At 37.6% G+C, this 26503-nt stretch overlaps 1 protein-coding gene across 5 annotated transcripts in view; it reads right to left on the bottom strand.

The window, feature by feature from the left end:
* Positions 1–495: 495 nt before the first annotated feature.
* PIEZO2 (piezo type mechanosensitive ion channel component 2) overlaps positions 496–26503 on the bottom strand; it is a 205653-nt gene continuing 179645 nt past the window's right edge. For 4 of the 5 annotated variants that reach the window (XM_034429440.3, XM_034429444.3, XM_034429441.3 and 1 more), the window contains 15 exons: positions 26104–26362; positions 23287–23469; positions 22202–22451; positions 20370–20502; positions 18809–18956; positions 18485–18699; positions 18074–18232; positions 16044–16191; positions 13974–14162; positions 13734–13823; positions 12772–12944; positions 8130–8255; positions 5614–5693; positions 3634–3814; positions 496–2071 (listed from right to left, as the gene is read on the bottom strand). In XM_034429440.3, coding sequence (XP_034285331.2) covers positions 1819–2071; positions 3634–3814; positions 5614–5693; positions 8130–8255; positions 12772–12944; positions 13734–13823; positions 13974–14162; positions 16044–16191; positions 18074–18232; positions 18485–18699; positions 18809–18956; positions 20370–20502; positions 22202–22451; positions 23287–23469; positions 26104–26362 — 2587 coding nt within the window. In that variant the 3' untranslated portion in view covers positions 496–1818. The remainder of the gene's footprint in view (positions 2072–3633; positions 3815–5613; positions 5694–8129; positions 8256–12771; positions 12945–13733; positions 13824–13973; positions 14163–16043; positions 16192–18073; positions 18233–18484; positions 18700–18808; positions 18957–20369; positions 20503–22201; positions 22452–23286; positions 23470–26103; positions 26363–26503) is intronic. The other variant, XR_015733592.1, reaches the window with a different exon arrangement.

Genomic DNA, 26503 nt, shown 5'->3' with positions numbered 1-26503 from the left:
TGGTTAGTCATTGTAATTCTTTTCTTGTTATTGGAAAACAATAAAAGCCTATAAACAGGTAACATTTTTGTTAGGCCAACTGAAGATACACAAAATAGTTGCAAGCTGCTTTTTTTCCCCTCATGGTCAACATATCCATTATTGATTCTGTTCATTTTCATTATAGTTTTTTTGGAAATTAGAATATGTTTGAATGAGTGAGTGGCAGTCATGGTGCATTTTATTATCGGAGTATGCTAAAATGGTTTATTTCAGTATACCTTTCCCAGTGTCAAAATGTGCCATTTTTCACAGCAGAGTACCAGCAATATTTTCATGGAAGCAGTCAACTCTAAGCATCACCACCATATTACATTTAGTTCAACAAATGCATAAGTAATTTTACTCTCATGTTAGTTTGTGCCATTTACCACAATGTCATATATTTTTGAGACTTACTACATCATCATATATAGGAAATATTTAGATCATTTTTAATGATAATGGACACATTCACAAGTTTGACATATTTAATTTATACAAAGAGAATTTCATTCAGTGTAAACAAGCATAAGAAAAATACTTTTAAGATGGTCTTTGGAACAAGAACTTTGTTTGAAATTGGTATGGAATGAAAACTACAGTTATTCCATTCTTCCCCAACTTGGCTCCCTCCAGCTGTTTTGAGCCTACAGTTTTCCCAACATCTCTAGCTAACATGATGCTCTGGGAATAGCACTTCCATTACCTTTGAACGGCATTATATTTGGAAATGATGGCATAATCTCTTACCATATTAGAATTATAATTAATTCATGTTAAGAAACAGTGTGCTTTAAATCATCAAATGAAAACTATTTTTCAGCACTAAATATTCATGCTACAGTGTCTTTTGCTAAACAGCCTGTGTCACGTATAGCAATAATTTAGGAAGAGCCCATTTCTCAAGATCAATATATATATACTTTCTCATGACTGGGAATTTTAAAAAGACATCTTGGACATAAAAATGGGTAGGGGAATATGTAAACATTATGATATACCTGAAACACTGGAAGGAAATGCTAAATACAAGTCATATTACATTAAAATGTCAAAATAGGGGAAAGTACAATTTGTAGTGATCGAAGAAAAACATTAGCCCACAAAGGCTGCTCATGATTCAACCATCTTCTTTATTTTTCATTACTTTTTAATATCTATCTTGTCAGGTGGAGAAAATGGCCCCAGCAAAAACATCACAATATTTCTCTATAACTATCCATTAGTTGAAGATTGACAGTTTATTTTCCTGAGTAAAGTCACTGATGTTTTCAATATCTTCTTTAATTGTTCAAATAAAATAAGGCAGTTAATGATTATATCACTCGATCTTTTCCCCTCCAGAACTGTACAGCCATTTAGTCTTTAACAGATCTGTTTTCCTAGAAATGCAAATAATAAAATTGCCTTCAGCACCAACTGTGATCAATTGCCTTGGATTTCCTAGATGAGCAACTTGGATCATGGTAGATCCTTAAGAATCACTGATGTCAAACAGCAAATTGCACAGTTCAAGATTTCTTTTCAGACAAAAGAGCTCATATTCTGTTTTGATATCTTTTTTCTGCTTAGAATTAACTTAGATGTGGTTGCAGATAATGCTGTTCACTAAATTGGAAAGAAAATGTCTTTGATATTAATAATAGTTGCATCTGAAAAAAAGCTTTTTTTCCCCTAAGGAAGCAAGCAAATTCCATGAACAAAAAATTGCTTCCCAATTATAAAAGTGAATTTTGTGCTTCTTTTTTTTCAAAAAAAAAATTAATAATAATCCAAACTTTGTGAACTCCAATTAGATCACTTTGTTTTTTCTCTAGTCCATTTGATCATAGTCTCTGGTGAACGGTACAGGAATATTAGCTTAGCATATAAATCTTCCTCTAGTTCTAATTCACCAGTCTCCCGCACTAAGAAGATATCTGTACACAGCTTTAGGATACGATCCACGTTGGGAAGCTCTTCAAACATAATAGAATGGGAGATTCCGCTGAAGAATTCACGGACAAATTTTCCTATTACCAGCACAACTGAAGCATATAAACCCATGATTCTGCAAAACATGAAAGAAAAACATTAACATTTTAAAATGTGCAATAATTTGAAAAGAGACAGACAGACCTAGAGTAGAGATGTAGCATGGCTAGATAAGGGACATGGGATGCCTCAAGAAAGTGGTAAGGTATGGATGGGGTGCCTCAGTCCAGGCTGTGTGCAAGAGTCTCTCCCCTGAGCAGCTGAAAATCTTCCTTGGATTTCACCAGGGATTTTCAGCCCCAAAGCTGAAGGACTTGTCCATAGCAATCCCTCCCCCCAACTCACACCTGACCTTGGTCTCTCTCTCCACCCCAAGACATCTTGCATCTTTACCTGGGACTAAGTCCACTTAATAATCCACAAGATTGCTTAATAACTGCAACTGAGAATCTCATGATTGCAGCTGACAAGTGGTCATGTGATATCTTGCTTAAAGACTGCTTCACTGAATAACTGAGATTCCAGGTCCATTTATGTTTGTAAGTCGGGGACTATACGTAGAGCATAAAATCGGCAATTGCCAACTATAAGTCTCAAACAGTCCCTTGGTTAAAATTTTGCAACTCTTTTTTCCCATTTGAGTACTCCAATGGTCTGAATGATGTTTGTTTTTCTGATGGGGGTGGGGGCAGTATACTGTAATTGTCAACTGTCTGCTTTCAAGCTCTTCTAGCCTTCACCCTCATTAATGTTGAAAAAGGTGGGCTGGATTATATTCTGTTGCCTATATTTTAACCAATTGCACATTGGTGGGATAAATTAGCTATGGGAGCTTTCAGCCCCAATAAACTCTTCCATTAAAATGTAACTATCTGGATTCAATCCAATTTCTGATTCTGTTTTATTGATGGTAAAACTACCATTAATGTTCTCATCCAGTTACAGGATCTTCTACCTGGCTATAAGGATAAAAGTGATGTGATAAGAATTGATAACAATCACCTTTTAAAATTTACGAAAGCAGAGACACCCATGCCCAAACATGTTATCAGATATGAGAGCAGTTGCTATCAAAAACTAAATAAATATGCAGTTTGAACTGCAGTTTGGGGACCAGTTTTAACTGGTTTGGAGCTCTTTGGAGTATATATTCCAAAATGGATCCATAACGACTGAACAGTGCCAGGTCTGGTTGGAACCATGAAATCCGACGCACTGCAGTAATAAATCAAATAGTCAGAATCTAAACACTTTCTTTATTCCTTCAGAATCTACTGAAAGCAATGTAGGCTTGTGAGAGGACCTACTTTGTAACTGTATACGTCTGAATAGATGCCCATATTATATGTTTGGTAGTTGATGAGAATAGTTATGACAGACTCTTTTGGATATATTTTATCATCTAGGGGTTTCAGTTATCTTACAGCCTTTAGAACTTGATCTTTTTCAGCCATTCATAATAATTTGATAATTTGGACATGGTCTTAGGCGATAATGGCAATGAAACTAGTCTCCTTCAGATGATCACATGTAAGGAAAGTTTGCTTCAATACAATGTAAATATAAACAGTAATGCTCCCGAAACATAAGCAACGTTTCTTAATTACACAACAATGTTAACATGAAGTATTTGCTTACCCATAACCTGCCAAAAATCCAAGACTGGGAGGACTGACTTTGTCACTGAACACAATTAGTTCCAATCTAGTTTTATTTGACTCCATAAATTTGTTCTTCTGGTTTAAAACCCACCATTCATGAAGTTCACCGGACTTGTTATTATTGGATAGTGAAACAGTGATATCTTTAAACTTCCCACCTACAAAAAAGTAGAGAAGGAACAAAAAAAACCCATCCTCTTTATTAGCTATTCCAGAGGCATCCAGCCTGAAGCCTATGGGCCACATGCAGCCCTGGATAGCTAGTAATGTGGCCCCACAAGATCATAAACTTTAAACTTTATGTTTGTATGTTTATATACATTGTGTTTATATACAGTGATTATATTACATATTTTATATGCGGCCCAGGTCAATTCTTCTTCACTTGGTGCAGTCCAGGCAAGCCAAAAGGTTGGACACCCATGAGTTATTCAGAGAAGCAAGAAAATACTTTTTCAATTTCCCACAAAAAAAATATTGAATCAATGACCTCACACCACACAAATGTTTTATAATTGTAAAATAATTTATGTTAGAGATAAGTTTACCACTGCATCTGTTCTCAGTGAAGAATTAACTTAATATCAAAATATACTTCTCTATATCTCTGTAAATTAGTGTCTAGAAAAGAGAATACCTTCCGAAAACTTAGAACTAGCCATCCTTCTTTTAAGCCTTCAGATTGTCTGATCAAGGCCTGTATCAGTCTGAAAATAAAAGGAAGCAAATGAAATCCTTCTCCCTTCTCCTAACATGCTACCTTCCACTGCAGTAACAGGAGTGCTGTAGCTGAACAAGATCACTTCCTTGATTGTAAGCAATGCTGCATAAACAAAACTGTTTCAATCTACAAGGCCTTATAATCTATAGGTAGTCCTTGCATAATGACCATTTGTTTATAGAGACCATTTAAAGTTATGATGATATACTGTCAGCCAATCCTCCAAATTACAGCCATTGTAGCACCCCCGGTCATGTGACAAAATCTGAGCGCTTGGAAAGCTGCCTGTATTTACGACTGCCAGTATGCACTTTAACTTTCCTTACCTGCCTATCTCCTCCCTCCCTCTGCCCTTTTGGCTGTCCTTACCCTGCTGCTATTGCCTGCCCCTTCTGCCCTCTGCTGACTGTTGCTACCTTCTTCATGCTGCCAATGAAGTGTATCCAGCAGAAGCAGCTGCTAACACCTTTGGAATGCTGCACAAGACACTCACGTGATCTTGTGGCATCACAATGGGGAGGCATCACAAGGCCTCCCTATTGCTTTGCAAGGCCACATGAAAGTCTCACGAAGGGCCAGCAACTGCCTCAGCCAGGCACACCTTGTCAGCAGTGGAAGAAGATAGTGAAGGTCAGGTAGGGCTGAAGGGAGTAGACAGAGGTAGGTAGCGGTGATGAAGTGCAGGGATAGGCAGATGGGGGGAATTGAAGCAGAGTCCAGCACAATATGGCCAAAAAAACTGTGAAGTTCTGACTTAATAATCATAACTGGGAATCAGAAGTGCTGTCACTAAATGATGCAGTCATGTGGTAATTCACCTTATGACAATTTTGCTTAGTGATGGAAATTCTGGTCCCAATTAGTCCCAATTAAGTAGGGTCATTAAGCAAGAACTATCTGTAATGCAAGTTGTGATAAAATCAAGAGAGAAGAGGATACTTCCCCCTCTAAATATAAGGAAAACTTGGTTCCATGAAGGATGCATTTAATATTATCTCAAAGTCATGAAAATCTTATTATCCTTTAATCAAGCCAGTAGGAGATAAATTATTAAACGGTGGTAGATGCAAGAAGAAGCATTTCATCAGCACTTTCTATTAGCCTTTGAGACACCACAATATGAAACATTTGAATTTTTTTGTTTCTAAGAATGACCACCCCTTAATCTGCAACATGGGAGACTCAAAAATCACAAAACAATGTTTTATCACTTGAAATAATGCTGAAAATTCATACCGTCCAAAAGTTGTTTTACAGGTTTTGCAGCATTATCGCTAGGTGCCTTGATATAATGTGGATATACTCCAGCAAGCGTCCTAGGTAAGGAACAACATGATTTAAGGATATTTAATAGAAATGTATTTACAATATTTTGCGGTCATAACTGATCTTTCTTATCTCATACAGTGACTGGGTAAAGTCATTCCAGCACCATAAGTGACTCGCGATTTTAACATGTCTCCCTGGTTTCAGTCCAAAACTCTGTTTGATCCACTACATTGGTTCACTATTATAATTATAAATATTTATGTGTAATTCCCAGATGGCAAATTCCATGTTCATTTTCTTTTAAAATTTATTACTCTTCAATATAGTGAAAATTTGAAGACAGCTAGCCTATCATCAAAGTATTCTCAATTTTAGTATCAGAAGGGTAACATATTTTTATTAAAACAAACTCTAGAACTGTTAACTATTCATCTAATTCTTTAAATGATTTTCTATGAGCCAAGTACAGTAAAAACTATGCTGAAAGAGATTTTGACATATATACAAGTAGTCCTCGACTTACAATCACAGTTGAGTCCAAAATATCTGTCACTAAGCAAGACAGTTGTTAAATGAGTTTTGTCCCATTTTACGACTTTCTTGCCACAGTTGTTAAGCAAATTGCTGCAATTCTTAAATTAATATCATGGTTGTTAAATGAATCTGGCTTCCCCATGGACTTTGCTTGTCAGAAGATCGTAAAAGGTAATCACATGACCCTGGGACATTGCAACCATCATAAATCTGAGTCAGTTGCCAAGCATCTGAATTTTGATCACATGACTATGAGGATGCTGCATCGGTTATAAGTATGAAAAACGGTCATAAGCCATTTTTTTTCAGGGCTGTTGTAACTTCAAATGGCCAATAAATAAACCGTTGTAAGTTGAGGACTACCTGTACATGTTTCTGCTTCCTTGATAGTACTATACAATAAAAACAAACAAGCCTACATGTGAGTGTATTTGTTGAATACATGTAGCACATATTATCAATTCAAAAACACTGATGATTAACAAGTATGGAAAGACAATAGCAACAATATGCAATCTTTTCCCCATTCTTTATAGGTAGCTCCAGATGTGTTATATTTCTGTTTGAAACTGGCTGTTTGTTCCTCTTAAAGGCCCTTGCAGTTGATTGATATGGATCCAATGGTCGGATTCAACCCACTTAACGACTGGTTCGCCGAAAATGTGAGTGTGCACGTATGTGCACATGCAGCTTCTGTGTATGCGCATGGCTTCTGTGCATGTGAATGCACATTGTGCATGCGTGCGTGCGGCTTCTGCACATGGCTTCTGTGCATGCACATGTGCACAACTTTCGCACATGCGCGGCTTCCGCCATGCAGCAAGGGTCGACCGAGCAGCTTTTCAGGGCCTGTTCCACTCCATCTCTGCTCTCCAGGGCAGTGGCTGCTTCTCTCCACTGTTGGCAGCTGCTCTTGCTGGGAGAGAGAGCATCTCTTGTGCAATTTAGCAGCTGTGAGTTGCCGCTTGCCTCTAAGTCCTATCCGGAAAGCGCGCAGCAGAGAAGCAGCAGCCATGTTGAATTCTGCTTCTCTGTACTGTGTGTTTTCCGGATGGGACTTAGAGGAAAGTGGCAGCTCACAGCTGCTAAATTGCACAAGAGATGTTCTCTCTTCCAGCAAGAGCAGTAGTGGAGAGAAGCAGCTGCTGACCCAGAGACCACATGGAGGGTCTCCGTGAGCGAGCAAGCCTCGGCAAGGGACGGTTGCAAGATCTCCGCTACAGCCAGCTAAGAAGAACTGTCCAGTAGTTTGAGACCAGAGGGGGCTGATGGCAAGTGGGTGGTGGCTCCAGGGCAAGGCTGGAGCCGGGAAATGGCACATTTCCCGACCCGGCCAAGGCGAGCAGCGAGCGGGTGGCGCCTCAGGGCAAGGCTGTAGCCGGGGAATGCTGTGTTCCTGGGCCACAACCCGAGGCGAAGGGCTAGCAGGTGGCATGCTTACCTTTGGTGAGCAGAGCGGGCAAGGTGCAGAGGCAAGGTATGGACATTAGCTGGACCACGTGGTGAAGGGAAGATAATATATAGGACAGGGTGGGGCGGGCAGGGATAGCCGGTGATTGATTTTACCGGTTCTCCAAACTACCCAAAATCATAACAACTGGTTCACCTGAACCGGTCTGAACCGGCTGAATCCCACCTCTGTATGCATCCTATCCAGAAGACTGTAATTTAGTAATTAGTTCAATTTAGGGAACTTTTTAAAGGATTTAATACCAACATGAAGTAATATATTCTTTCTACTGAGGAAGGAAGGAAGGAAGGAAGGAAGGAAGGAAGGAAGGAAGGAAGGAAGGAAGGAAGGAAGGAAGGAAGGAAGGAAAAAAATAAATTATGGCATCTATATAATGTAAAACATTTACAAATGTAATACATGTAATCATGAGCTTTTTCTACTTTTCTATATAAGAAATAAAATATCTTGTATTTTAGAATATATCACAAGTACTTACACAAAGTGGTTTACTTGTTGATTTGGATTTTCCATCATTGCTGCAATACTTTTTCTTGTATCAGCTGGTAGATTGTGAGATATTTTATCTGATACTGTTTCTGCTTTTGCTCCAAGAGAGATATTTCTTTAATAAATATTTTATAAAAATGTATTATTTAATCATTCAGTAACATATATTACAAACTACTGTATTCCTCTAATTGTTATATTCGACATAATCACTAGATAGGAGACTTTGAAATACTAATTTGATTGACAACTCTATTCTATGAATGTTTGCTGTTGTTGTTATTATTATTTTTATTATTATCTTTATTCATTAAATATGAAACTCAGTCAACTGAACATTCAAAAATGCATCACAAATACCATTGACTGGTGCTAGTGGTTGATATGGGTTGCTTCCAGCGTCCTAGGTATCAACCAAGTACCTTCTTAAGATGTATGATTTTCCAAGTAGCACAGTTTTTTGCAGTTCCGCTGGTGTTATTGCAGGAAGCTGCAATTTGTTGATGTATCTTATAAAATTCTTGGACATGGTACTAAATGCCCCAATGACAATGGGTATCACTGTTACATGTTTCATCCATAAACGTGTAGTTTCAATGGCCAGGTTGCAATATTTCGTGATTTTTTCCAGTTCTTTCTCTTCGGGTCTGGCCTCTCCTGGTACCGCGATGTCAATAAATTGTACTTTTCGGTTTTCAACAACTGTGATATCTGGCATGTTGTGTTCCAAATGACGATCCATCTGTATTTGAAAGTCCCACAAGATCTTCACCTTCTCATTTTCTATAACTTTTTCCACTTTATGTTCCCATTATGTTTTGGATACAGGTAAGTCATATTTTTTACATAATGACCAGTGGATTAATTTAGCAACTTGGTCGTGTCTAGCTTTGTAATCAGTTTATGCGATTTTGCTGCATTCACATATTAAATGTGAAACAGTTTTGACTTTGTTGTTGCAGTTTGGATTGTCGGTGGATTTTTGTATCTTCGCTTTCATGGCATTAGTTTGTAGTGCTTGTTCTTGAGCAGTGAGTATTAAACCTTCCGTTTCTTTCTTGATGGTTCCCATCTTAAGCCATGCCCATGTAAAGTTCTCATCACATTTTCCTTCAATGTTTTTCAAGGGCTTTGTTTTTAATCTTCTTCTTCTTCTTCTTGTTGTTGTTATATTTATTTGACACTTATCTCATCATGGGGCTACTTTAGGCTGTGGCTTCTATTCTCACAAATAAAACTTCAGATTTATTTATTTTTATTTTTAACTTAGTTAGTCGAACATGTGCAAGATAACAGGTATAGGTATAAACATGGACATGAACAAGGAATGAGTACAAATAAATGGGGAGAGTAGGACAGGGACGGTAGGCACACTGATGCCCTTATGCATGCTCCCTTTACTCTTAGGAATGGGGTGAGGTCCACGGTAGACAGTTTAAAGTTGAAGCTGTGGGGATTAGAAGATGTAACAACAGTGTCAGGTAGAGCATTCTAGGCATTGACCACTCTGTTGCTGAAGTCGTATTTTCTGCAATCGAGTTTGGAGCAGTTTACTTTGAGTTTGTATCTATTGTTTGCCCGTGTATTGTTGAGGTTGAAGCTGAAGTAGTCATTGACAGGTAGGACATTGTAGCAGACAATTTTTTTTTTATTTGATTTATATGCCACCCTTCTCCAGAGACTCAGGGCGGCTTACAATGCATTAAGCAATAGCCTTCATACTTACAAAGTCAGTCTATTGCTCCCACAATCTGGGTCCTCATTTTACCTACCTTTGAAAGGATGGAAGGCTGAGTCAACCTTGAGCCTGGTGAGATTTGAACTTACAGTAATTGCAGGCAGCTGATGTTAATAACAGTGCTTTAGTCTGCTGTGCCACCAGGGCACAGCAGACTAAATGTACTATGCAGTACATAGTACTATGCTTAGGTCAGACCGTAGGCGGCGTAGTTCCAGGTTGTCCAAGCCCAAAATTTCAAGCCTGGTGGTGTAAGGGATTCTATTGTGAGCAGAGGAGTGGAATACTCTTCTCGTGAAATACCTCTGGATCCACTCAATTGTATTAATGTCAGATGTAGATTCGAAGCAGACAAGCTATATTCAATAATAGGTCTGGCAAAGGTTTTGTATGCCCTAGTTTGCAGTACAATGTTACCAGAGAAGAAGCTTCGCAAGATTAGGTTAACAACTCTTAATGCCTTTTTGGCAATGCTGTTACAGTGAGCTCTAGGGCTTAGATCATTTGAGATGAGTACTCCTAGGTCCTTGACAGAGTAAGGGTCTTCTACGAGGTCGTATCCTCCCAGCTTGTATTTGGTGTTCTGATTTTTGTTGCCAATGTGTAGGACAGAGCATTTGTTAGTTGAGATTTGGAGTTGTCAATTGTGTGACCATTCTGACACATAGTCAAGGTCGCTTTGTAGGGCAGCAGCATTGTAGGTGGTGTTAAACAGTTTTACGTCATCAGCGAAGAGGACGTAGCTGCTTATAATATGATTGCAAGGGTCATTTATGTAAAACAGAAAGAGTGCGGGTCCTAAAACGCTGACTTGGGGGACACTGCTATTAACTGATGCCGGGTTTGATAGGGCGCTCCCTATTTTGACTATTTGTTGCCTGTTTGACAGGAACACGGCTATCCACTTGTGCAGTGATCTGGAAATGCTGTAAGAGCTTAGTTTTAACAATAGTTTGTCGTGTACCACTGAATCAAAGGCTTTGCAGAAGTCTATGTAAATTGCATTTATTGCTTTACCCTGGTCAAGTTTTGTGGTCCAAATGTTTCTGCAGTGTAGGAGTTGCATGTTACAGGACAAATTTTTCCTGAAACCAAACTGTTTGTTAGAAAACAGGTTGTTTGTTTCTAAGTGGAGGGTGATGGATTGAATTATAATTGATTCCATGACTTTACAGGTGATGTAATACAATAAGATTGGTCTGTAATTTTCTACTAGGCTGGGGTCTCCCTTTTTGAAGATAGGTATGACTGTGGCTAATGACCATAGGTCATTAGGAGCTGGTTCTCAAAGATATGTCATAGATTGTGTTTAGAGCAGTGGTTCTCAACCTGTGGGTCAGGACCTCTTTGGGGGTCAAACAACCCTTTCACAGGGGTCGCCTAAGACCATCGGAAAACACATATTTTCAATGGTTTTAGGAATAATGTTATGGTTGGGGGTCATCACAACATGAGGAACTGTATTAAAGGGTCGCGGCATTAGGAAGGTTGAGACCCACTGGTTTAGAGGTTTGGCTATGGCAGTGGAAAGCTTTTTCAAGAGGTAGGCACATAATCCATCAGGGCCAATAGATAAAGATGGTTTTAGGCTGTGTAGTGCCGTTTCGACGTTATTTACTGTAAAATCAATATTATCAGATCATTGCAATTAGTTGTGGTATGACTAGGAAATGTGGGGCTGAAGCCATTGCTGTTGACAAAGACTGAAGTAAAGAATGTGTTGAAGAGGTTGGCCTTAACGACTTCATCGTTACAGTCTTCCCCGTTAGGTCCTTTTAGGGGTGTGATGGTTTTAGAGTCTATAAATTTGGCATTTACCAAATTATAGAAGGCTCAGGTAGATTTCAAGTGAAACAGCTCTTCCTCTTGTTTGCAGTGGTAATTGGTGCATTCTGCCTTTATCTGACGGCATAAGGCATTTTAGTGGTTTTTAAAGTTAGCTATGTAGTCAGTTTTGTTTTTTCGCCAAAGAGATTTTTTGGGGGATTGAAGCTTTCTTATTGTTATGGTAATTTGTTTTTTGTTTTTTTTTTGGCTTTAGTTGTTATTAATGGTACGTGTAGTTTAATGACTCTATTGACTTCGAGCAAAAAAGGGTTATAACGGTCTTCTGCAGTATTACAGTCAGTGAATAGAAGGTGCCAATCAAGAGATATGAGATCGGCAGCTATGAGATCATAGTTGTCTTTTTTAAAGTTATAATTTGGTGCCCCATCATTATGACCCTCTTTGAAATGATGTAAATTTGTTCCCTGCTACCACAGTACTGTCAGAAAATTGATGCTAATTGATAAATTGATACTAATAATTTTCCAGGAACTAAGATTCTGTGTTAAGGAGGCTGACTTTTCATATTTTTTACACAGATAACAGAGATGCATCGTAGCATATTCTTACTGGGAATGTAAAATATTTAAACTGGGCTCCTAGTTCAAATAACCTTTACACTAAGTGTTCCATAAACAATTATGACATCCATAAGAGTCTAAAAATCTTCACTAGCACTGAAACTAAGGTTAAATTGGTGGTTAAACAAGATAGCAGATTAACAGATAGGTAATAGAATGAATATTATAAATATTTAAGAATAATTTTTCATATCTCAGGATTGTGGCGTATGCAGTTATCATATGGAGTAAATAATAATACATCATGATCATGATCATGATCATCCTTATCTCACACAGCTGGTGGGTTCTACATTCTTTCAGTGCTAATTATTTTAATACTGAACTTTATCACTTTTACTATATGAGGTCCAGGCCTATGATTATTGCTATTCTTTATATAAAAGAGCTTATTCCAATCAATAATCTTTACCATATTTTACTTCTAACCATTTTCATATCCAGGTAAAAAAAAGTGATACGCTTATATACTATCAATGATATACCTTTGAATGTTCCATGAAATAACCAAAGAAAAATCAGGATTCTCTGCCTTGAGCTCCTTTATCATATTTTTTCTGCTAGGAGGGCTGATGGTCCATAACGAATTTGAACTGCCTTCTAGCTGAGCCACTGTTATATCTTCTATAGCATAGTTTTCTAGAAACTGTAAAGCACCCTTTAAAAAAAAAAGAAATTATCTCTATTTGTTGTCTGTAGAACTGTTCCATCGAAAGTTTCATTATTCAAAGAAGGAGAGAGAGACAAGCTATGGAAAAGATGTACAGCCAGTGGTGGGATTCAGCCAGTTTGCACCATTTCGGGAGAAGCGGTTGTTAACTTCCTGAGCAGTTTGGCAAACTGGTTGTTGGAAAAAATCATATGGGCAGAGAACCGGTTGTTAAACTACTTGAATCCTACTACTGTGTACAGCTATAACTAGTGGACAAATGAAAGAAAACAGGGAGACATAGCACATAGAATGGCAGAATGGACAAAATCAAGAAACATTGTTATGCTAATTAACTGAATGGTCAGAGCACTTCAAAGCACAATATTCTACATTCTGCGAGGGAAATCCATTACTAGAAAATCATGAAACCAGCTAGCTGAGCCAAATTTTCTTTTATTTTCTCATTTTCTCTCAAAAGCATGAGTACATCATACATGTAACTGATTAATTAGTTTGCAGAAAATAAGTGAAATATTCTTTAACCTATGAGAAATTCAGGATTCCCATTTTATAACAGACAAGCATTAATTACTAAATGACTGGTTTAAAATAGCCATTGCAGATATGCCTTTTACTGGATTTACAGATGAATTCATGGATACACTCAGAATGTCAGTACAAATGGAATATTAAATAAATAACAGTCACACTGCTATTTTGAAGAATATTTAATGCTTCCACAATTGCTTGCCATTAGTGATATTATTTTTATAGTACTATTAAAGAAATACTTACTGTATCCTTAAATGCTTTTTGGAAGTCTTTATATTGTTTATTTGTCATATTTTTTAGTTGACTTTGCTGGGCACTCATTGTAAAAATAGGCTGGAAAATAACATAAAAGTTGCTGTAGACATCTTTGGATGGATACCTTTCAGTAAATATACACCAATGCTTTCTTTTGCTGAAATTTAAGTCTATAATAAATGTTAGCATATGAAAGAAAACAACACATGACATTTTAACAAGTTGTACCTGGTAACCTCCTAAAGTTATTGTGATGGATACATCAAGAGGCTTATTTGTGACACCTGCAACAGATTTAATTAGAGACATGAAGAGCAGCGGGAACCACACTATGCATATCAGCAAGACAATAATCATGCCACCCATTCCATACTTCACAACTTTCTTTTTCTTCTGGCCCCTTGGTTGGGGATATCGCTGCAAAAAGAGAGAAAAAGCAAATAAGCAAATAAATGCATGTGTTTTTCTTTCCTCTGAAAAGAGATAAAACCCATTAATTAATTTAATTAATTGATTTATTAATTTATTGGTTTTATTTAATTGACCAAACTAAGTAATAATTTTAATTAGCAATTTTATGATGTTTGTGTGTCTATATTTTTCTTGACTGTACACCGCCTTGAGTCCTACGGGAGAAAGGCAGTATAGAAATATAATAAATAAATAAATAAAATAAATAATTGTTTAAATTACATTTTCCATGTATTTGAACTTTAATCTGTGTTCATATGTGGCATCCTTATTAGATTGGAAATCTGTAGTTTCTTGTCAGACCACACTAAATAATTAGTATTATCCAAATGACTATATCTGAGACACAGCGGACAAATAGTCCAGCATCTTGCACAGGAACAGTAAATTCAATAGTAAATGTCATTGTCTAAAACCACATGGTCTAATTTTTTTTCCCAATAAAACTTTAGAATCGCAAGCAGACACTGACAATGAAATCCGCATTCCCAGGTAGGCTGTAACTGATTTCATAAGCTAGAGGTAGCAAAGTATATTTCTTAATTCTTCATGCAAGATCTGCCATAACAGCAACGCTGCAATTCAAGCAGTGAATCTTAGTGTCTGGGGTCAGCTAACAAAGAGAGCTCAGACCCATAAAGCTTATATTGCAAAAGGCTGTTTTGTAGAAACTGCCAAAGGAGTCCTATATCAGAATTCTTATAAAGGTCTTGTAATTCAGGGGCTCAACATGTATATAACCTCTGGAATTTGATTGTATATGCTGTCCATCATCATCGTTAGCAGAGTTCGGAAGTGGATGAAAAAGCTTGTTTGAAACTTTGGAAAAGTAAATTAAACAAAGTATGAAAAATAATATTTTTTTCATACTATGGTGGTTAGAAAAATGTGAATTTAGACTAAATAGCTTTTCTAAACAACATTCCAATGAAAAGCATTATTTCATAGTAGCTACAGATTTCAGATCCATAGGAATGATAGAAAATTGTAGGAACTGAAAGATCTAATTCTTATTTTTCCTTCAAATAACTGATTGTATGTAGTTGTATTAATGGACAGTTACTGAGGAAAATTAAACTTCTGCTCAAATTAATGCTACAGGTTGTAGCAATAATAGGTGCACTTTTAATGTATCTATTCTGTAACCCATAGCCTAGCAGCCTGGATGTCATCCTAACCTACACTTATGCACTACAGTATATACTGCTTTCTTAATGGAAAAAAAAATTAAAATTGTTAATTAAAAAGCCCAACAGAATCGAAGTGCTACATACAAAGCCCTAGTAGTTTTAGCTCTGATTTTTATCCTGGTCTTCCAGGGGAATGTCTCACTTTCAAAGGTTCTAAAACACTCTTACTTGGTACCACAGTGGTGCATCCAGAAATTATTTCTGAGAAAGTTATGAAGTTATGTTGAATAGGCTTGATTTCAGTTATAAGCTCTTTTCTCATGGACTAAATAAAGCTGAAGTTTTCTTTGGACAATTACATATTAATTACATATTGATTGCATATAATAAATATTTTTGTATTCTATCAGTTCTGCTTTTTTAAAAGAATGATTTTTTTTCTACGCTCTTGAACCTGCATACAAGTATATAGAAATACACAGAAATAAACAGATACAGAAATACACAGAAACAAGTCCCTGTTAATGGAAGTAAAAAATGAGATTAATATTGCCCACCAATTCTAGAAAGTTTGAAATACTATTAATCTAATATGGAAATATGGGAAATATGATCACATTTCCCTTTGAGACTGTACAAGGTGAACTTTTTGCTGATTATAAGGTTGCAAAAAAAAATAAACGAAGAAATTTCTTACTTTTTCTGACTCTCGCCAGCACTTTAAAATGAATATATGAGCATAAATATCTTCAACACAGATCCAACTGGAAAGACTTAATGTGGTATCTGTCCAAACCCAGTCCATAACTGCCCTCAATTCAGTCAAGAAAGGGACTAGGCGGAACCTACCAAAGAAGAAAAATAAGTTTTAGCTTGGCATATTCTGTGGTTTTCATTGCATTAGTCAAATGCAGTCCATGCCTTCCATTTTGTGACTTTCTTGCAGTCCATGCCCTCCATTTTATGGCTTCCAGAAAACCTCCCGATTGCATTACTTTTAAAAGCATTATTTTCCTAATTTACTGCAATAAAAACATAATCCTCCAGAAAAAAAGGAGATAGATTTATTTAAACATTTAGAACTGTTTTATGTAGATATAGGATGACCTATGATTTAGTTCTAACATCATTTATGTTCCAGGATGAAGACTAGCTAAAATGTTCCATTTGTCTATGATAATTTTCTAAAACCTTCTGTACAAGAAGAGAATGATGCCCCTATTTTCTCTTCCCTCGTACAAGAAATGAGAAGATTTTATCCAAAAAAGTTTCCTTTTTTACTTCTGGGTAGATGTCAGGGGGGCAGAGGTCGACCTCGAGACGCCTCATATGTGGGGTGCCTCGGGTCGGTCCTCTCGCCCCTTTTGTTCAACATCTATGTGAAGCCCCTGGGTGAGATCATCCGTGGCTTCGGGGTGAAATACTACCAGTACGCTGATAACACCCAGCTGTACATCTCCACCCCGGGCCACCCCAATGATGCCCTTGAAATGATGTCCCGGTGCCTGGAGGCCGTGCGGATCTGGATGGGGAGGAACAGGCTCAGGCTCAACCCATCCAAGACTGAGTGGCTGTGGTTTCCGGCATCCCGATATAGTCAGTTGACACCATCACTGACTATTGGGGGTGACTCTTTGGCCCCCATGCTCGCAATTTGGGCGTCCTCCTGGATATGCAGCTGTCCTTGGAGGAACATCTGACGGCTGTAGCCAGGGGGACTTTTTATCAGGTTCGCCTGATCCACCAGTTGCGGCCCTTCCTAGATCGGGATTCCTTGTGCACAGCCACTCATGCCCTCGTCACCTCTAGCCTGGACTACGGCAATGCTCTCTTCATGGGGCTCCCCTTGAAGAGCACCCGGAGGCTCCAACTGGTCCAGAATGCGGCCACGCGGGTAGTTACAGGAGCAGCATGGTGCTCCCACATAACACCTCTCTTGCGTGAGCTGCACTGGCTTCCGGTGGTCTTCTGGGTGCGCTTCAAGGTGTTGGTTATCACCTTTAAAGCGCTCCATGGCATAGGACCTGGATATCTTCGAGACCACCTGCTGCTACCAATGGCCTCCCACCGACCTGTGCGCTCCCACAGAGAGGGCCTCCTCAGGGTGCCATTGGCCAAGCAATGTAGACTGGTGGCCCCCAGGGGGAGGGCCTTTTCTGTGGGGGCATGTGCCCTCTGGAATCAGCTGCCCCCAGAGATACGAAGAATCCAAGACCTCGGTACCTTCCGCCGTGCCCTTAAGACCTTTCTTTTTCAGCAAGCCGGGCTGGCTTAACACTTTTTAAAATGTTTTTAATAGGTTTGTTATTGTTTTTTTAACTATGGGGACAAACGCATATATATCTTTTTAACTGTATTTTAATGTTTGTATTTATGTTTTTACTTTGGCTGTGCACCGCCCTGAGTCCTTCGAGAGAAGGGCGGTATATAAATCTGATAATAAATAAATAATAAATAAAATGTATATAGACAAGGGTTATAATTGGTCCATTTATGAATTAAAATTGATTTCATGATCAAACGTAAATTTAATGGTATCCATCTAATTCATATTAACCAAATAATTTAGCATTTCCAAATTAAAGAAAACATTAAGGTGGCATGATAATATGACTTTATTATGAGTCAATCTTGGTGAAGTGCAATCTATAAATAGTAAGAAAGCATAAATAAAAAACCGGAACTGTAAAGATAAAAAGACATATTATACCAGACTCACAGACTTACCCTTGGAATAAAAACAGATTTACGTAATTATAACTTTTTGTGAGGAAATTGCCAAGTACACGGGTTGGATAGCCACAACGTATCTGATATGCCGATAATCCAAAATAAACACATTTCACAAAATACCAAAGCTGGGCAACTATGTTTTGACTGAATTTCCTATAACACAAAACACACATCAAGAAAACAAATGCATTTTTATATGCCTTCCATAGAATGAATACTTTTTATATTATTTAAATGTGGTAAAGCTAACTCATTTCTTTTCACATCTATTACCTTTTTCATTTGTTCAATTCAATCATTCATAAGAGATGAATTCTATCATTATGCAGATGAACAGGTCACTTTTTAAAAAAGTAATAAATAATCAAAGTAACAAATAAAATCATTTAAATGCAATGCGTTTACCTGTCTGTCACAATGGGCAAGATAAAGAACATCCAAAAGTGTATGCCGAAAACAAGGATAACCTGAAAGATGACTTTCCCCATGACTGTCTTTTTCAGGTACAGTGCCCGATCTACTACCATGGTTCCAAACTGAATTAGTACCATCACTAAGAAGGCCTCTGGGACTTGGTCTTCGGATAATGAAGAAGTAATATCTGCTGCTGCGGAATGTTTCTGCGAAGAAAATAGAAAGGAAACAGAGGAAGCAAAATTATTTCTTATAAAAATAATAGTTATAAAAATAACTACATTTACTCAAGCATATCAATTCTTATTAACATACCCCAAAAGCCCAGAATCCAAAGACAATGATAATGAAGTCCACAGTATCAGCTAGGAACATCAGGACATAAACATCTGTCACAGCACTGTATTCCGGGTGGATAAGATTGTAGAAAAATTGTCTGATGGGTAGATATATTTGAAGTGCCCTGAAATAATACAGAAGTCACTCTCATTGTTACAAAGTAGTTTTGTGGGAAAATGCACATGCTTAGAATTTCATTTGTTGCCCCACAGATACTATATGAAGCGCAATATGGCTTGATTGTCTTCACTCTTGATCTATTCCTGTCTCCAACAGTAGACGCAACTATATAACAGAATTCATTTTAGTAAAAACATGCAAAGATGGGCTTAAATATTTCTCTATTGACCTGATCCTAATCAATATACAGATAATCCTCACCTATTAACCATTCATTCAGCAACCGTTCAAAGTTTACAATCATTTACAATCTTCGGAGTCACATGATTACCGTTACAGTCAGTAAGTGTTGACTTGTTCCTGACTTTTTCCCTTGCAAAGCAGACATTGGAGAGGAAGTGATTACAAGAAAGTAAGCAGCCAAATAATGGGGAATTTACCAGGCTGCTTGTATAGTGTGCTGGTGGCTGCTGGAGCCCAGCACATTTTTTAAAAGCGTATTTCTCACTCTGTTCCTGCTTACCCTCTTGTAATCTCCTCTTCTCCAATTAATGTAAATGCAAACATTATTTCCCATTTTGTTAATTATACCTGTGCAGGAGTAGGCATTCCAAAGAATAGAGGAGGAGGAGGAAGCAAACAAAAGCAAAAAGTGTGAAATTGATTAGTTTCAAGTAAGAAAGCACAGTTGTAGTGGCATGATTTCCCACTAAGCTTCACTTAGCAATGGAATTGCCAATCCCAATTGTAGTCACTAAATGATAACTGCCTGTAACAAGAAAAAAGTAGGGCTCCTTTCAAAATGTTTCGGATTAAAATTGCCATGGGAGTTGTATCTTCAGATATCTAAATTATCAAGTAACAGATTAGCTGCCTTTGTTTTAAGATATTTCATTTTTTCCAGCACATATAATTTAAAGCAAGCAAAGAACTTCAAGTCTTGATATGGAAGAGGGATGTTAGAAGCTTGATATCCCTATGGATGCCTGATAGATTCTTCACATATGCAGAAAATGATTTATTAATGTTGTTAGAAACAAGATGACCTTAAAATAAACGTGGTGGACTGTTCGGTGGTGGACTGTTTGTATTTACTGCTGGAAGGAAAGAAGGGAGGGAGGAAAGAAGAAAAGAAGGAAGGAATTAAGGTAATTGAAGTCTTAAGTGATTTAGTATTGGAATGTGTCCCTAATACACTGAATGGAAAAATCTGTTTCCCATTTTCCTGAAAACTTTTCTTACTATATGGCAATCAAGCATATAGGTCTGGCTTAGCAATCAGTGATGGGCTGGAGTTCATTAGTGTCATAAAATGGATACAGATTTCTTTCTGGCCCTTTCCTCAATCCTAGAACATTTTAAACATGTTCTGGATTCAGCATTTATTTCAATAAATCTAATATGTGTAATTACTCACTTTTTAATTGTAAATGCCTTTGCGATGATAAATTGTTCTCTCAGTTTTTCCATCAGAAGCTCTTTCCTTGACTTCCTTTTTATGCTCGACACACTGCTTCCTTTTTGACTACTGTTGCGTGTGCTGGTACTTCCTGAAAATACAAGTGGAGAAAGAATTATTGCACTTCTAAGGGAAAGCTCAAAAGAAAAGGAAAAAAAATCTGGGTCTGCATATCCTTTTTCTTTTTTCACACTTGGAAAAAATAGATTCCTTTAAACTACAATTAATAAGAAAAAGCAAGAATCAAAATGTGAAACAAAAGATGAATTCCTTTTTATTGAACAAACCAAACAGAAAATCTCTCTCAGGTTATTACTTCTGTGCTTGGGATCATTTTAACTTGTAGTGAAAACCAAAAAGGCAAAAACATGCTGATGCATTCTTCTGTCTTGAAAATCCACCTTTCATTCACATTATTCAGCAACTAGGGAATGGAAAACTTTAAATTCTAAAATTAAACCACTGGTGGCGCAGTGATTAGAATGCAGTATTGCAGGCTAACTCTGCCCTAGTTTGGAATTTGAGCCAGATGGGGTTCAAGGTTGACTCAGTCTTCTGAGGTCAGTAAAATGAGGAGCCAGATTGTTGGGGGCAAGATGCTGACATTGTAAACTGTCCAGAGTGTGCTGTAAAACACTACGGAGCAATATTAAATGATGGTGAACCTATGGCACGCGTGCCAGAGGTGGCACAAAGCCCTCTCTGTGGGCACTCACACTATCGCCAGCTGCTGTTTTGATTTCCAGTGCGCGCATGCATGGTCTTCGTGCACGCCACAGCGCCGGAAACCTGAAGACGAACTGGCCGGAGTGCATGTGCGTGCCGGCAAGCTGGTCTTTGGGTTTCCGGTGCTCCGGCGTGTGCATGCATGCACATGTGCGCATTCCGGTTTGGGCACTCGGTGCCGAAAAGGTTCGCCATCACTGATATAAGTCTAAGTGCTATTGCTATTGCTATTAGATGTGACTTGATTGGATAATGAAATGTTGGCAAATAACAACCAAGCTCAGAGAGCACGAGGGCTTCACATTGTAGTTCTAAAGTTATTTCATGTTATTTCAAACTGACTTTTTTTAGATAACTCAAGGCGGCAAATATACCTAATATTCCTTCCTCCTCCTTTTACATCCCAACAACAACCCTGTGAGGCGGGTTAGGTTGAGAGACATACCCAAAGTCACCCACAGATTTTTTATGCCTAAAAGGGGACTAGAATTCACAGTCATCTGGATTCGTGTAGTGCTTTAATCACTATACCAAACTGGCTCTCTTCTATACATTTAGATTAATATATAAAACTTAAAACTGTAAATTTATATACATAATTTTATAGCATAATGTTCTTTAAAAACATTGTCAGGGAGATAAAACTTATTTTAAGGTAGGAAGTTCTGCATTAACGTTAAAATTCCTAGATTATCTTTTAAGATATAACTCAGGCATCTTATGAATTTTAAAACACAACAAATACCTGAAAAATAAAAATGCTACATCATAAATTAAAGCTAATAAAATATATTCTTAACAAGAAATATCCTTTTTGCCTTCTAACATTCCAATGTTTTTATTATTTGCCTATAATAATTTCAGGTTTCTAGGGAGAAAATAGTTCTTCAAAGAAAATAACAGGTCAACATATTGTAATAACTATCTAAGCTTAGCTTTCTTTAATATAAGGGCCATTGTTGCCTATGATTTAATGGTTATTCTTTGCTACTTTTTTTCGTGAAAGAAAAGCTTGCGCAAATACAAAACAGACCAGTTTAGAGTCCTGATGCCACCAGTCATACCTCGCTTTGAACGGTGAGAGGAGAAGCTGGATCTGTGTGATAAATGTGAGCCACTGCTTGAACTTTTCCTGCGGATGGCGGTTTGCTGTTCTGGGAAATGGACATGTATGGATTCAATAGATGCTGCCAAATTGACTGTCGTCAAAGAGTCAGCGGAACCTCTTCTGTATGATTCAGGCAACTCATCATCTGAGTCATCTTTACTACTCCCAGTGTCTCCTCCATCTTCCTCATCCCATAATCCATGACACTAAAAAGAACAACATGAAGGTATCTTCAGAGTTACTGGTATTATTTGTTATAGTTAGATATTGAGTGTTTTGGATATTGTTTCTCTTTATACAAATCTTTGGCTTTAGTCTTGTCATCTAACCTCTGATAACATTATTACAATATGAATTTTAATAACTTCTGTGCTATAATCAGTTTTTATTTTCAGAAATGCTGTTTAATTTTCCTGGATTTCAATGTATGTGGGATGATTATAGTTGAAATGGTGTGCCATGACCTTTAGAGAAGGGTTAGATGATTACTAGGTGACTGAAGTTTGACTTTTCCCTGGCCTCAAGGATCTGCTGTCCTCACACATTTCTGCACACTCATTCATATATGTACCATATGCACACAAAGACACATGTACAAATATTTTTCTCTGAAGGACACATTCTTCTTGCCCAACCTGATAGAGCTTCTTTTTACCACACTGGGAGAGAGTAAAATGCCTATCTTCAGAGATTTCTGTAGCAATTGAGAAAGGCAAAGGACTTAACTATGAAAATTAGAGAGAAAGAGTTTATATAGACCCTTTCCGTAGACTCAGCACTGAGACTGAGAGATTCAGATATAAACTGAGCATGAAACTTCTGAGTGATTCAAGAACTCTTGCATAGAGCAGCTTTCCAATAAAAGGAAATAGGTACCTTCATGCCTTTTTAATCAAGCATGAAGTAAGTTATTCTTTTTTGGTTTAGTGGAGCACTATTTTACTAAAAACAAAAAGAATGGAAGTCAAGTATGCTGGAAGATATACATGCTGACAGTTTTACTATTCTGTCTCCAAAACAAAATAACAAACAAAAATATACCTTTAAAATGGACCGATGGAAAAACAAAGCAAGTAGTTGAACAAGGTCGTAGTGCACATAACCCTCTTTCTTCTCAATGCCAATAATATTAGGAGCAAAATAAGGTCTATCTTTTTTTAGTTCTAACTGTTTATTCCAAGGGAAGAATCCAAACTGGAAAAAATACTTTATCACTATTGTAACCTATTGGGGAGAGAGAGGAAAAAAATTAATCATTTTCATATTAAACAGAAAAATTAACAAAATCCAGTTTCTTAACAATTGTTATGCTTGAGCATAATAAAGAATGGGATCAAGATCTAAAATAGATCTATAATACTTAAGGAAGTTAAAATCCAATATGCTTCCTAAAAATTCACAAGGAAAACTTGATTTCCTGCTTCGGTATTACTAGGCAATCTCTTCCATTGTTTTTTCATTGTTGCTGACATCACTGGATTTCTTAACAGATTTCTCAAAACAGACTGACAATATTAGTTTCTAGCCCTTATTAAAATCAGTCTAACATGTGGAACAAGATGCCACATGCAGTGGTGGATTCTCTTTGCTAGCGGGTTCGAAGAGAGAATGGATAGACACCTATCGGAGGCATTCCACCAGTGGATCTCATACTGAGTGGGTATGGGTGTGACTGGATGATCTCTGTGGTGTAAAGTAAAATTTGCACTTTCCATCTGCACTTCCAGTTTCAAAACTGTCTTTGGTTCAGTTTGGAACCGAAGAAGTTTCCACATTCTGAAGCATTGCTGTAAAACAAAATAATATAAATAAAAAAGGACCCAACATGTGCCTCTACAGGATTAGGAATTTCAGATGAGGGAAAAGAAAAAAGAGAAAGGAGAACGGGAAGCTGGGAAAATGGCCTGGCACAACTTTTTACCATTTTTATGACCCTAGGAAGAAAAGGGGTGCTGGACTGAAGGCAAAAATATGCATTTGCCATTCCCTTGTGCAGATGCGGAGCTTTGCTAGTATTTTTGTTTATACTGAATCTTTGTAAGGCTTTTAGTACATCCTCTCAATTTTTTTAGACTAGGTTTAAAATCATTGGCGCTGAGAATAACAGAAGCTCTTGCAATGGCAAAGGATTTAGCAGACTCCCTTAAAAAATTTGTGCCTACATATGTGTGTGTGTACACATATAGGTACACACACATACATACCCTCCCACACATACATTTTTAAGGAAAATGCTACATTCTTCGTCATTCTTTGGACATGCCCTTGTGTGTGTGTGTCCCTGCAGCAAGGAGGATGGACTTATTCTATCAGTGTGTAGGGGCCTAGTCGACTTGATAAGGGTTCTGGGGAGAGCTTGAGACTGTTCCAGAGAGTTTGGCACACAGCCTGGCTGAAGCCTTATTTGCCTGTTGGCAAGGCTTGTGTTTACCCAGCTTCTCTCTTCCTTCTTGGTTTAAAGAGGAGCTTAAGGAGATGAAATGAAGGAAGAGATGCCTAGAATGCTGCTAGGGGATAACATGAGGTGAATCCAGTTCAGCATGACTTAGAGCAGCTAATAAGGGCTATCTCATGGCAGTAAGGGTGGCAAAGCATAATTGCTTTTCTGTCATTAATACATTTGCAGATAGTGATCTTGTTTCGAGGATCATGGGCAACTATCTATTTTGAGGAAGTTGGGGCTGGACACCCATTTGCAAGGCGGCTTTGGTGGTAAATGTGTTCTTCAATAGCAATAGCATTTAGGCTTATATACTGCCCCATAGCACTTTACTCTCTGGGAAGTTTACAGTATAAAAGTATTATTTGCATATTGCCCCCAACCATCTGGGTACTCATTTTACCAATCTTGAAAGAATAGAAAGCTGAGTGAATCTTGAGCCCCATTAGGATTGGACTTCAGACTGTGGGCAGAGTTTTCCTGCAATACTGCATTCTAACCACTGTACCACCAGGGCTGAAGAAGAGAATGGTTTCACCAATATATACAGAGGTGATAGCCTGTCCATTTTCAAGAAGCCCTCATTAGACCCAACCATTTTGGACAATTTAAAGAAAATTGAGGCGGTCAGGTTACAATTTCAGAGGACCCTGGGAGAAGTGAAATATATGGATTCTCTTCGGTTGGGTTTAAGGTCTGAGTATGGCACTGAAACTGATTTAATGTTTTTTGCCTTATTGCTTTTATTAGTGCCCAGAATTACTTTTAGTGATATTTTATTGACATAAACTGATTTAAGTAAAATAATCATCCAGAAGTATCTGAGCACCTGAATGTGATAACTGCAACTATCCTAGGAATGCCCATCTCCGACTGGGTGGTATTCTTAAGAAAAATCCCTGGCTTGCATGAACTGGCTAGGTAACAGCCTGGTGAAAAGCCTTTAATACAGTATAAGAACGTGGGGAAATTAGACCTAACAACATGAACAGATAGATTGTAGCTCATGCAACTTCCATATTATGATTTTTTTTTGTGCATAAAGCAGTCCATTGTGGTTTAGACACTGTGGTAATTTAGCATTAAGCAAGATGATTCAAATTTGAGTACCCCCTTTTCCCCCCTCCTCCATCAGGGTTACAAGAAAGACTGCATCTGATTTCTAGAATAGTTACCCAAAGCATACTTTGCATTACATCTAATCATGAATTATATTAGGTGACACTACTGGTTAGAATCCAAAGCCATGAATTGATTGTAATTTAAATAAATTACAGCTTGCTCAGGCTTAAATGTAACAATTAAAGTTAATTTAAACCAGAAAGCAGATGTCACCAGTCTTTTTCTAAACCAGAAATGAAGACAAGGTTCTTGTAACATTGAAAAGGTTGTTCAACAGCTATTGACTAATGACATACCTCAGTATAGATTATAGCTGTCATCCAGAAACGTTTGCTAGGCCTTGGAACAGATAGCATTGCCCAAAGGAAGATGAGGATAGGAAGCACAAGGGTAATTGTGGAGGCAGAGATCATATGATTAAGAATGATCACAAAATAACACAACATTTCTGAGCGGGCTACAAGTGTATTATATAGAGCATAAATAAGAAGCAAATGTCGAGGTTGACCAGCGTAGAATTTCTCAGATTCATCTAGTTCCTCATCATGAAACATTCTGTAGGAAAAAAATTAGATCCCATGATTTTATATCTAATTATATGTAAATATTTTAAATTAGAATATAGAACATAGAATAATAGACTTGGAACGGAACTTGGAGGTTTTCTAGTCCAATCCCTATTTATGGCAGGAGATC

This window comes from Pantherophis guttatus, chromosome 3 (genome assembly GCF_059756535.1).
Source record: "Pantherophis guttatus breed Tessera chromosome 3, ASM5975653v1, whole genome shotgun sequence".
In the NCBI taxonomy this organism is placed as follows: Eukaryota; Metazoa; Chordata; class Lepidosauria; order Squamata; family Colubridae; genus Pantherophis; species Pantherophis guttatus.
Note: the sequence above shows the minus strand (reverse complement) of the source record. Positions and strands in the feature narration are given on the sequence as shown.